The 13,395-nt window shown below is 37.0% G+C and overlaps 1 protein-coding gene across 4 annotated transcripts in view; it reads right to left on the reverse strand.

Moving 5' to 3' along the window:
• The window catches only part of LOC105249329 (SET and MYND domain-containing protein 4), a 103,624-nt gene that overhangs the window by 768 nt on the left and 89,461 nt on the right, over nt 1–13,395 (reverse strand). For 3 of the 4 annotated variants that reach the window (XM_020026949.2, XM_011254702.3, XM_011254700.3), the window contains 6 exons: nt 5,936–6,143; nt 5,204–5,325; nt 4,217–4,693; nt 3,712–3,913; nt 1,918–2,133; nt 44–615 (listed from right to left, as the gene is read on the reverse strand). In XM_020026949.2, the coding sequence (XP_019882508.1) occupies nt 294–615; nt 1,918–2,133; nt 3,712–3,913; nt 4,217–4,693; nt 5,204–5,325; nt 5,936–6,143 (1,547 nt within the window). In that variant the 3' untranslated portion in view covers nt 44–293. Of the gene's footprint in view, nt 1–43; nt 616–1,917; nt 2,134–3,711; nt 3,914–4,216; nt 4,694–5,203; nt 5,326–5,935; nt 6,144–13,395 lie in introns of those variants that run through there. The other variant, XR_003123275.1, reaches the window with a different exon arrangement.

A 13,395-nucleotide genomic window follows, 5' to 3' on the forward strand; every position in this document is an offset into this window, starting at 1 on the left:
TAAGATATTATATAAATTATTATAGAAGAAAGCACACGTAAATTACTTTTACTTTCTTTGAGTTTTATCAATTTTTGTCTGAAAAATTATTTAGAATATTAACGAAGTATATACCATATGTCTTAAAATATCAATGTACATTGAGTAAATTAGCCCGACTACAAGGTATCTATGGACTTAAAGGATCACAAACACCCTCGTCTTTTATTCGAAAGACATGTTCGCTGCCGCGGTCATCTGGCACGGATTCATCGAGATTACGGCAGTCAGCTTCCTTTTTCTTCTCCAGGCGTTCAAAGCGCAGCTGGTCTCCAAGTATTCCCGTAGTCAATCAGACAGGAGCTTAAAGCAATTTCGGCCAGGTGGGTGTCTCGATGCGGTGGACAGGCGACTCGGTGGAATCTCTTCAAGGCGTCGCACAGCGTCCCAATCGCCTCATCGACCCTTTCATCCTCCATACTGGCCAATCCGCGAGTGTAGAACGTCTCGCACTCTTGCAAGCACGCGAGCTGATCTTCCAAGCAGACTTTCTTTTGACAAGCCGAACATTTTATCGGCTTATCTGGCCGTTGCTGCGGTCGTGAATGTAGTCCGTTGCATCCTGTTGTAGGGCATCTGCAGGAAAAAAGTCGAAAGAATATTTTCTTGTCTCGAAGATTTTCATTACATCGATAAAAGTTGGATCGTTAAAGAACAGTTGATGTCAGAAGATTTGAAGTATATTCTCGTTTCGTGAAAATTGATTTTGCAAAGTTATTTCTATATCGAAAATACGATAAGAATGGCTTTAAATATTAATGTAACTTTTTAATCCCTATTATAATTTCTCGTTGATTCTATCTTTTACATAGAATTAGAAATTCTTTTAATGATTCTTAGATTCTTTGATTTGATTTTTTCATGCGGAAAATCGTCAAAAAAGTTATTGCATATTTTTGAATATTTGTATGATATATCTTTGTATAATTAAGTTATCAGTCATTACAAGTTAAAATAAAGTCTACATGAATTTAAAGAATTTTGTTTAATGGCAAATGTTTTGACGTATAATCAAGGATAAAACGTTAAATCAGAAAGACGCGAAGAAACGCAACGTCTTAAAAATTATTAAATCATCTCCCCAAAAAACTGCAACAATATAGAGTGAAAACATATGCTTAAAAAATTTTGAGTTAATGTGATGAAGAAATAATTACTTATAATTGAACTTTTGTTCGGTGAGACGTCCTCAAAGAGAGCTTCTTGTGATTTATTTCTCCAAAAGAGAAATGTCGACTCACCTATACAGACATGCGTTTGTTGTTGTTGACGTAAAAGACATTAAACGTAACGAGTAATGCTACTATCAGAAAATTACCGCGAAACTGATAAAAGCACCTGGTCGTGTCGTTGGAGTTGGTAGAGATAAGAATCTTACGCTGAACGAACACTAAAGTACCTTTGACGACAAGAGCATCCTTATGGCACCGACATTTCGTCTCTTTGAGGCGCTCACCTCGTCAGGACTTGCGGTTTTTAACGATCTCGACAAACATCTGTTTACTTTCTCTCTCTCGATCGCTTATTTTCTTGTTGCCATCCCTATGTTTTTATTCGTTATCATAATTTAATGTTTCTTCATTTTTCTTCAGGAGACACTTAATTTAACAGATCCTTGAATGGATAACGCAAAGAAATTAATGTTAGTTGTTAATTAAAAACCGCATTGCACACGAATCGTTAAGGATGTCGTTGGTAAATTATACTATTTTATTCTAGATCGATATTACTTTGCTAGTCTGTCGTTAAAGATACGCGCACAGTTAGAAACTTGGAATATAGATGGAAGAAAGCACCGATAAGATCTTTCATTAAATTAAATCAAATTATACCTTGTTAATGTGCGAGCTTGATGTCGGAGAATTTAAACGGACTTACCTCAACCTGACGGAATCGTTCGTCAGAGTCTCAAAGCGCGGCCAGTCCTCTTGGCAGGCCCTGCATGAGCATCGGAACCAATACCTTCCTGCTAGTGTCCTTTGACGCTCGGCAAGAGTTCTCTTCGTGAATATCGGTCCGTAGTTTTCAGCAATAACGTCGCCGGGCCGTAAACCGCGAATTGCTCTTATTACGATATGTCGGCCGACGAAGTATCTGCGATCCGACAAAAAGAGGATAATTCTCTCTCGTTAATTAAAGTACGTTGATGTGGTAATATGAATACACTGTCGAGTCTTGTCTTAATATACGGTAAACTGCGAATTACAAATTAATTTATATCATTTTCATATAATTTTTAACAATTCTTAAGTAACAATATTTTATGTTTCCTCCATCAAGCAAGTTATTTTAAGGCAGCTTATACATTTTTAATATAATAATAATATGATAATAATTTAATATAATAATAATTTTTTATAACACATATAATTATACATTTTGATTTTTTTCTGCTTTTCGTTACTTAGGTATTTTTTATAGTTAAATATTTAGTTGTTATAAATTTAGTATAAATTAATTTTTTAGTTAAATATTAGATACACAGTGTTCGGTATTAAAAGTCGTTGTCCGAGAGAGGAAAGTGTTAAGCTGGTATACAATTTAATAAATCGAAAAAGAGAGAGGACGACGCAATTACTTCGTCATAAAATAATAATCGTAATCATCACAATAGCTCCGGCGACATTAATAATGTGAACAATTCCGCCTGCACCGACTAACGCAGACGAGTTTGTGACATTACCGAATAATGAGCGCGCTGGTGTAATTTCGCGTATAATGGCCGCGACCCACGAAGTCATCACAAACGCGCTTTAGTGCTGCCCGAAATACACGCAAATCCACATACTTAATTAGCGTTAATAGATACCTCGGTAGAAATCTCGCGATTATATATCTGTACATATAATATTCTCTAGGAGAGGATATTAACATCTTAACTCTAATTATACATGTTATTTAAATTAACTTAATCAGAAACAAATTGGAAATTCTGTTGATAACGAATAATCATTTTACAACTACAAAGCTTTGACAAATTTCTAACATATTTTACTTAAATAACCACGCAGATTATTTTACTTAAAATCTTGTCCATTTTCTTGAGGTGCTCTCACAGAGATATAAACTTGGGGAGAGAATTAAAAGATTTATTTAGATGAAGAATAAAGGTTTTCTGCTAACAAAGTGCGCGAAGTTGTTGAAGGACTCCGGAAGAAGTTCGTTTAACAGACTATGGGCGGTCGCGGGTCGATTAATAATTCGCGCGATGACACCAGGCGATTGTGTACCGCCTGGTTATACTAATTAGCTCCCGTCTACCGTGGTAGTCTATTCTTTTACGCGACCACGTTATTAATATGTAAATGAAGACGAGTCACGCACGCTTGCCAGAGCACAAAGTTCGGCGAAACTGCGTGCATTTCGTATATTTGCGTGTGTGTATATGAGAAAAGTTGTAATAAAATATTTTATATACATATAAAGAGAACGTTTCCACGGAGATATTTGATTTCGCAAGGATAATGATCAATTATTCGTAACAATTTCAAAATTAGATTCCCAATTTTTATATTTGATTTCGCAAGGATAATGATCAATTATTCGTAACAATTTCAAAATTAGATTCCCAATTTTTATATTTGAAAGATTAATTCTCCTGAGAATTCCTAAGAGGTATCTTTGTATGCGTGAGAGAATTATTTTAGCTCGCTTTTTCTTCCTTTTACTTACCTCGTCACCGCGGGATAGCAATCATGATTGAAGCGAGCGACCGTGGGATAAATCGCCACCCCGAGGTAGACGGGGCGGCTGCCGCGAAATCGATGCCCCGCGCTTAACCGCGTCTCGAAGAACTCGTGGGCGTTGAATTGGAGCAGCTGCAAGTTCCTCAGCAGCAGGGCGGCCACGATGATCTCCTCGGCGCCCGGGACCTCTGCGAACTCGCCAAAGTTTCCGATATTAGTGTAGCTCCCTGCGTTCTGTGCATTCTTCCCACTCTCTTCTCCTGCTTTTTCCACCCTTCTCGGCTTCTCGGCAAAAACTTTCCGCGACTCTTTCCGCTGAGCGTTGTTAAAATTACGGCTTCATGGCTCGCGAGCGAAGAATTTGCTGAATCGAAAGTTGGTCCTCCGCGCGAGCAAGCACATTTTTTCCTATTATTTCCAAGTTAAATACAGCCGAAAGGGGAGGAGAAAAGGAGAAATCCGTTGCAAGATTAAATGCCGATGATGAGTACCGTCGTCCGATGTGGGATGTGCGAAGAAACCGACTCTCTGTAGGCATCTGAGCAGGAAGGCCGCCATCAGCGATCTCTCTAAGAAGTCCTTCTTCGTCCTCTTATTCGCGTGCGTCACCAGATTGTAAGCCGTCATGTCGACATTGTCGTTGTCGCTCTTATGGGACTCCTTTGTGTTCTCCCCGTCTTTCTTCTCGATTTTGCCCTCACTTCGTCTAGATTCCTGCAGCTTCTTCCGTCTGATTCTTCTTTTGGCCGACCGACTGTTTGCTGGCGATTTTGCATCATGCGTATCTGATATCATCGTCGTCGTCATCGTTGTTGTTGTCATCGTTGTTGTCGGCATTGTCGTTGTAGACGTCGCGGCTTTTTCGCTGCCACTGTTCTTCAACTCTTCGTAGATCTTCAAACACTTTCGCAGGCCCTCCTGCGTCACCATTCGAAAAGCGACCATGCTGAGTACACTCATGCCAGAGCCTGAAGGAGGGAATTCAAGAGTGACTCATAATTACCCTGTAAGAGTCTCGGTTATGACACTCAAGATATGCCAAGTGCGCGTATAAGATGGAGCTTTTATTTGCCGAAATGAATGCCTTTCTTTCGAGAAATTAATAAAACTCATTATTTCATATATTAATTATTATATTGTCGATTTGATTTCAATTATTGTATCGAGCAAATTTGATACACGATATCTTTTAATAAAATATCAATAATTTTTAGCTAACATTAAAGATGAAAAAATTTCGACCAATTTTTGATAAACTTTCTTATAGAACATTTTTATTATAAAAATATTGTGATTACTAATCTTAAGAGATGTCAAATATTGCGAAAATTATGGCGTTTAATTAAACTTGAATAAGCAGAAAATTATTTCCAGTTTCAAAGAGAAATATCGTAATGTTTATCAAAAAAAAATATTATGAAATATCTACAATAGTTTATAACGATAATATTATATAATGCATTTGTTTATATCCTTACCTATCAATAATGCAAGTATTTTACACTCGTACTTGTGATACGTCGCCATCGCAATGTCCCTGCATTTCCTCCCGCAGAAAGCGACACAGCTGCAATTCGAGCATCCGATCGGCGCTTTCAGTCTAAAAATTTCCCGGATATTCGTAAATCGATCGAAGGAAAAATGGGGTTAGCCGTGGGAGTGAATTATGTAAATTGACGAATAAAAACTGAGCGCAAAAACTTTTTCCGCGCGCGAATGCGACGAGATTCAATCCAGATAAGTTTAAACCTATCGATTAACAATTTTACAATCTACAAACGCAGATCTAACAAACAAATCACTTTATGAATAAATAGTAAATTTAAAGTGTATAAAAATATTTAAAAGAATATTTAAAATAATGTTTTCTGGAAATCGAGAGGCTCTTTTTTCACGTTTTTTATAATAAATATTTTTAAATATTTACGTTGTCTCGCGACTTTTCGTATAGCTTGGTTAGCATGCGTAATAACGGAGTTTCCGTCCGCATACGTTGTCCGTTGGCTCGGGTTAATGAAATCCATTTTCTCTTTCTCGCCGGTGAGTTTATCCGTAAAAAGCCGCGGATAACGTGACGGTAGGGCTTACCACGGGTCGGGGGCCGTAGACAAAGCGGAAGCTACACGCGGAGGAGGATTACAGCGGGCGCCGCCGTCCAAGGATCATACCCATTAAATTCGGGAGACCGGAGGCGGCAATTTTCTCCTCACCTCGCGTAACAATGCTGACAATGGGTGCCGTAGAACTCGGGTAGGAGACAGCCCGCTAGCGGTGGCTCGACTATCAGAGTATCGCCCGGATGTATCTCCGTGGCTGCGACGGCGTGTTTACCCGCTACCGGGGTCTCACGAATCTCCAGGGCGCTGGACGACCAGCGGGCCTCGGAATTAACGGCGCCATTTAACGGCCTGCCATCGTCTGCGAAAAGGGAGCGTGCATACAGCGTGTTTTCTTAGGTCGAGTTTCCCACGGCTCAACGGGTTTAATACAATGTCAGGTATCTCTTTCGGACCATCATACGAGAAACGGAGATTTCTCGACCGTTGTTTGAACTCTATTACAGCATACGGGTTCATGGGGCGTGTGATATTTTAGAGATTGCGACATGAGGCGGCTGTCGGAGAAAGAGAATTTTGCGCTGAAGCAATAAAATATGTCTGTATACGTGAGTTTATAATATATTCATAATTAATAATTAATATATTATAATAATTTATATATATATATATATATATATATATAAAATATATGTAATTATATAATATATTTAATAATTAATATATTAATAATTAATATAATATATAATATTTAACTTGGGATACCCTGCAAATAGTATTGAAAATGTGCGAACGAGAGGAAAGAGTTCGACTCTTCCTCTTTGTTCTTTTTTTGCCGCGGTTGTCGATACGAGGAGAATAACTGTTCTCGAGTTTGCGCGCTGTTTCTCTCTTCGAAACTTATCTAGCAATTCCGGCGCGTCTCGTACACGCTACATTGTTCCCTTTATATGCCACGAACAAACGTATACGCGCGTTATTTTGAGGGTACTTGAGAGATAGGCGTAAACGTGAACGCGAACACGGCAAAGCCGTCCTTTGTCCCGCGTCTCTACGTCGATTTCCCGGCAGATTGCAGCGCGAAAAGTTCCGCTGCGCTTCGTCATTCATGAATGAATGGCGGGAGAGGGGGAAGGTCGCGTACTACGGCCTACTACGCGACGTAGTACGATGCGCCGCTGCCTGACGCGGCAGTTTATCGCGGCGAGACACGTGTGCGATAAGGAGGAAGAATGACAGGGAGAAAGAGAGAGAGATAGAGAGAGGGTGGAGGAAAGAGAATCGCGCGACTGCGCGGCGGCCTTGCTACGGCCTTAGTCCCGTGATCGAAATCGCGATTTCTGTCATCATCGTATCATTATGTGGAAAAATCATAACGAAATCAATTGTATCGAAAACTTAAAACTCTTAACGTTCCAAATGAACGTGAAACCGTCTTATCTATTTATCAAAATATCACTGATTTGAATAAAATTAAATCGAAAAAAAGACTAGAAAAACTTCATCATAATTTTCTTTCTTTAATATCTTTGATTGGACCTTTAATTTCGCTTCAATAAGAAAATTTTTAATATTATACATGGATATATATATATATATATATATATATACATATATATATATATCCATGTATATAATATTAAAAATTTTCTTATTGAAGCGAAATTAAATGTCCAATCAAAGATATTAAAGAAAGAAAATTATGATGAAGTTTTTCTTATATATATATATATAACGTTTGATTTACATTAATATTATATTTACTAAATATATTTTTTAATAAGATTATTAAATTAAAAATAATAATTGAACCATCACTGACAAGTATACGTCCTGCTAAGATCGAGGAAATTTCAGTCATGAGTCAATCATAGTAAATCGAAATTCCATCGTTATTCAATGTATTTTTATATCTTAATAAAGCAATGGCGCCTTCATTTTATTACATGTAATATAATTCTCTATTTTTAATTTTATATAATTCCCTACTTTTCTATTATTCTGATTTTATACAGCGCAGAATTTCGCTGTAATTTAAGAATTCCGCAAGAGATTCCAGGGTTAACGAGAATGTATAAACAAGCTACAATTCCATGCGATTCCCAAACGCCATTTCCAGTTATCTCGGTCGCCTTGGTCGCTCGCTCACATGTGTGGCATGTTGCCCACTATGGGGTGTTCTAATGAATAGAAGAAATTGCTGTGGTCCGAAGGGAATGCGCGCACACGACGAACCGACTAATCACGGTCCATTTAGAACGACGATATCGTGCAAAGTTCCAGTTTCGTTGTTTCGTATTTTAATTTCCATTTTTTATCGAAAAAATATAAATAAAATAAAATATAAATAAAATCGTAAACTTTCTCATCAAAATATTCATTCAAAAAAAGCAAATAAAAATCGATTATTTTTAAATGTGTTGATTTATAACATCGTTATTTTACATCGATATATTAATAATAGATTTGCGAAATATAATTTACGTCAATCTTTATTTGACGTTGATTTGAAGGAAATATATAAGCAACGTCTCTTGTATTTCACTCATCGTAAAAATGACGACTCATTTCACTGTATTCACGAGCATATATTTAAAAAAACTTCTCATTTTTATTTATCATTTGCTACGTTCGTGAATATTCCGGCTTATTATTGTCGCGGAATAATCACCGGCAAGTACAAGTCACATTCGCGCAAATTTCATTCGCGCGCGGCTTCGAATTTTCCACGTTTGTATAGTTAACGAAACGTCGCGCCTGTCGTCGGTCAAAAAAAGTGCAGAGGAAATAATGCCCGCGGACATGCACGGAGAGAGTGCGTTAAAATTGCAGGATCCATTTACTAATTTACGATCCGGCGAGTCGATTACTACAAAGAATGCGCGGTACGCGATGAATGGTGAAAATATTCAGAATTTCCACGCGATAACATAAATTTATATTGACTTGTATATGTACATACTTTTAATAAATCTCTAGCTCCAGATTTCAGAAAGCCTCAATAATTACTTTCACTCTTTTATTATTCTCAAGTTAAGATTGCCTACCTAATCATTCGAAATTATTATTTATTTATTCAAGATCCTCCATAAGCTGTTCAATTAATGCCTTAAAATATGCCCTGTATTCGAAATAATTTAATAAATAATAAATTTTTTAATTTTAATAAATTAATAAATTAATTCAATAAATTAATTTAATAAATAATTCCATCTTTAAAAATATTATTCCCTTTTTAAATTTTACATTTTATTACAAGCTTCTATATAGATATATAGAATAGAAAATTTCAAGTTAAAAATCAATCATTCTCGATCAATCATTTGCTTTTTCCCGTAGACAATTATTGGAAAAGTTAACGTTCATTAAGCCAAGGTTACTTCAAATGATGAAAATATTATGGATTGAGAATTAATTGGAAGTAGCAGCGCTGTGATAAACTGTATAGTGATTGAATCATAATTAATGAATACTTTATTTTATTAATGTGACTGATGTTCATTTTCGCAATGACTGACTTGAAAAAGAAGAGACACACTTATTTATTAATGGAAAGTAAATTATTAACGAGTCACTTATGTACGTCCGGAAAAAAAGTCACTGCTGTCAAAAATTATTTACGACTCAATTCAATAATTATAAGCTCCATTATTCTCGCAATCGGTCTTGAGAAGTCGAATCTATTCGAGGAAGCGGAGCTGATACTTTGAACGCTCTTCTAATTTGATTGGGCCGTCTCGTGAGTGGTTGCAGCCTGTGGGCGAGTGTTGAAGTAAATGAAGTTTAGCTTTACGAACGGCCGCACCTGCAACGGCAATCCTTGAATCGCGCATTTCCGGCTTAAACCGTGAGCCCTCGAGGGGCGCTTTGCGGTGCTAGAATTCCACGTTCGAAAACAAAGAAGCGCTTGTCTCTATTTGAAACGGGCGAAACGGTCCGGGTTGCTTCAGTTGGGGGATGCTCTTAACGATCAATTAGCTGAGCGTAGCCTCGGTTCGCATTCAATCTTTAGACAAGCCCGAAATAATGCTTTACGTTATCAAAACGATTTATGCGTCTCGCGATATAATTTATCTTTTTTAATTATTCGAAATACAAATTATTGCATCTAAATTTTACTAGGAACTAGACGCGAAAAAATTCGCTTAAATCCAAATCAATTTAAGAATCTTGATTCGCAAGATTTAATCGGATATATTAAATTTTAATTAGCAAAAGATTCTTTCTGATGCGGTCATTTTTCAAATCTTCATTGAAAGATCCATGTCAATTTCATCAAACAATCCATTAAAATTAAGAACACAAATATATACATATATGTACATCATACGCATGTGAATAAGAAACAAGGAAAGGAATTTATTAATTAATACACAATAAAAAATTGTGCGTCCACATGCTAAAATTTTCTTGTGTTACCACGTTTTGATTAGTACTTTAATGTCAAATTAACATACAACCAATATGTTATTATTTTTATAACAATTTCATGCGTTACATTTATGTCATCTTCATAACTTAACACTTTGTATATGTCTCTTAGAAATGGAATATTATTTTGAGTCTTCAACATAATCATTTGAAACAATCAATATGTCTCAAAGTCAATTTAATATTCTAAAAAAAGTTAAAGTGAATCTTCAAATAATTTTGAACTTTGACATACAAAAATAATCAAATTTACTAAAATCAAATGTTTCTATTACAAATAATTTAAGTTAAAACAATTACTATTACATGTTAATGTCCTCAACATTTCTTACGAGTTATTGTAACTATTTTTTCATGTAATTTTTAATTAATTTGTATGTTGTTTTTACATTACACTTAAAGTCCCAATAGCAAAGATAAATGTAAAGTATCGTGTCAATTATTTGACATTTTTAGTTTCTCAATAAGTAACATACGACGAATGAGTTAATTTAATTTAAAATTTAGAGTGAACTTTGTAGGACATGTTATAATTTACATTTTATTTTTTACTGTGTATAAGATTAATTACCAAAGTTTGTATGCAAAGTTATTGTTTCGGGAGGCGAAACTTTTCTTTGATCGAAAAGACTTTCAATTTATTCTCATCGCTTAGCATTAACGGTACGGTGAATTGAAAGAGATTTTCTAAAAAGTTTAGGAACACAAATGAATTCAATCTTTGATGAGTATTAAAAGAACGGTATGAGAGTAATGTATCGGTCACAGAAGACGGTCGGAAGAGGCTTCGTCACGATGCGTCTTTTAATTTAATAGGATTCTTAGTTCAGGGAGCAAACAAACTTTCGCCACTGTCGGAGAAATTCCTGGCATCTCATCACTGCGAATCAAGCTACTATTCAAGAAAGAGAGGGAAAAAGAGAGAAAGAGATAGAGCAGTGAAAATCACCGCGGTTGACAATTCACCACCATTGCTATAAAATAAATCTGAACACAAAATAGTTGCTTTTTTACCCATTAGAGCTTTTAAAGCACATCGCGATGATGCATATAAAGGGCATTTATACGAATAAAATATGCAACGGAAAGCACGTGCAATCAATCCTGGCTAGCGAGCCCATCATCCCCGCTCTACAGCGATGATTGGCGTTACTCGCCATTAATCACACTTATCGGCCCCGGAGATCAAAATTTCATATTTTTTTAATTCCGATCGATTGATCGCTAATTGCCAGCCTTGCGATACGACCGTTCGTGTAAATAAATCTGACCGGGCCGCTTTTCCGATGCTAAATACATACCATCGCTAAATATTCGCGCGCAGTTATTTTATTACTCTCTGATAAAGCGGCCGAATAAAAATCTAATTAAACTCACTGTGCACCCGAAGTGCTTTTATATCCGGAGTTCGATAATCGTATCTCTCGCATCATGAAACGTTCGTGAAATAACAGCGAACATGTTTCGTGCCTTTAGATACGTGACGTGCAATAAATCGTAAATCAGTATCCAGCGATTTGAAACCAAATCGAGATCAGTGTTATTTGACGTAGATATGTAGATTTCATGTATCTCTCCCCTTTATATACAACAGTTCGTTTAAAATAACCTCTCCTTCTTTTATATAAATAAAAAAAAATACTTTACAATATAAATTTAAAAAATTAAAACTTTACAAGTGCGTAAATTTTGGAGCAATCTACTTGGAAAAAAAAATATATTATAAAAAATAAGATAGCATTTTCCCAAATTATTTTAGATCAAAAGAACTTGATTTTGTACGTAATTCTGGTAACATCATATCATGTAATGACAGTGAAGCATTCCTCGGATAAGCGAAAGAGGAGAACAGATGGAGAGACGTCATCCTTGGATCGACGTCCGGTTCAGCGATCGCGTACATCCGAAAAATATCGGCGAGATATAATATCATTTTCGCATATATATCTGTCGGTCGCGCACGTCCGCAAATGCATGGAATTGTTGGACGGCCCGTCGTCCCTTCTCTCTCTTTCCTCTCTCTCTTCTCACTCCCGATAGCACGCCTCGTTTACGCGGGAAATTCGATATTTTCCGACATGGTATTTGGCGCTCAAATGATGCGCGTGCCAAGTTATCGACGTCGATTTGTCTCTTTGTACCTAACTGGCCGTCAACTACACCGGGTTGGAGCCTCCGCCGTAATTGGAAAGTGTCTTTTTGTTCTTCTACTCGATTTATCCCCCTCGCCTTGCAAAGTTCGTAATCTATCTACCTATCCTCTCTCTCTCTCTCTTTCTCCCCCTCTCTCGTTACGCCGATGCTGCACCTGATTTAAACACTATCGACGCATTCCTACGTAGAACGAATCCGGGGAAACCGAAAAGAGTTCCGTTCCGATTTATCGCTCACCCCCATGTGATTGCATTCGCGTTAAAAGCCCCGTTCAAACGAATCAGAGTCGAAGGGAACTATTTCCATCGATATAAAATTCGATGTACTAACGCGAGATAAATCCTTCCCTACGAAAGCTGTCTGAAGAGCGTCTAAAAATTTCATTGCAATTGTTACGATCGTTCTCAACAAATTTCTTTATTTCCCATCGTGATTATTTCATCAATTATATCGAATTTATAGATTCATTTAACAAAGAAATGCAATTAAATTTATAACGAAATTATTTTTTTTATATTTTACCTTATGTGTTATCCGTATCTGAGAAACAAGGCAAAATTATGCAATCTTAAGCAGAAAGGTGAAGAAGCTCGATATAATTCTCCGCGTCTAGACGAATCTCATTAAGAGAAGACGAAGGACGAAAACTACAGCGATCTTCGATACGCGTTAAAAGATGCATATTGTACATGTCAAACATACACGGTCAAAGTCGGATATTGACAATAGCCGACACGTCTTCTTTTGTCAAGAGATGTCAAGTTGGCGGCGAGGAGGCGCGCGAGGTCCGCTCTCGTCATTGGCGTCGTTTGAGCGGCACGCATTATATGTTTGCATATATATATGCGACGGCCCGTCTTCCAAAGGAATATTGAATTAAGCGTTTCCCGGGAAAATCGACTGTGTGAGTTACCATGGAAACCATAGCCGGCCCCGTGTTTCGCTTCTCAACCCGGCGCGCGGCCGCATTCTCGTGCGGATTCGACATCGCTCGAAATCGGAATCGGATCGCCGATCGACGTTCCGTC

Source organism: Camponotus floridanus, unplaced genomic scaffold (assembly GCF_003227725.1).
Source record: "Camponotus floridanus strain SB8 unplaced genomic scaffold, Cflo_v7.5 scaffold45, whole genome shotgun sequence".
In the NCBI taxonomy this organism is placed as follows: Eukaryota; Metazoa; Arthropoda; class Insecta; order Hymenoptera; family Formicidae; genus Camponotus; species Camponotus floridanus.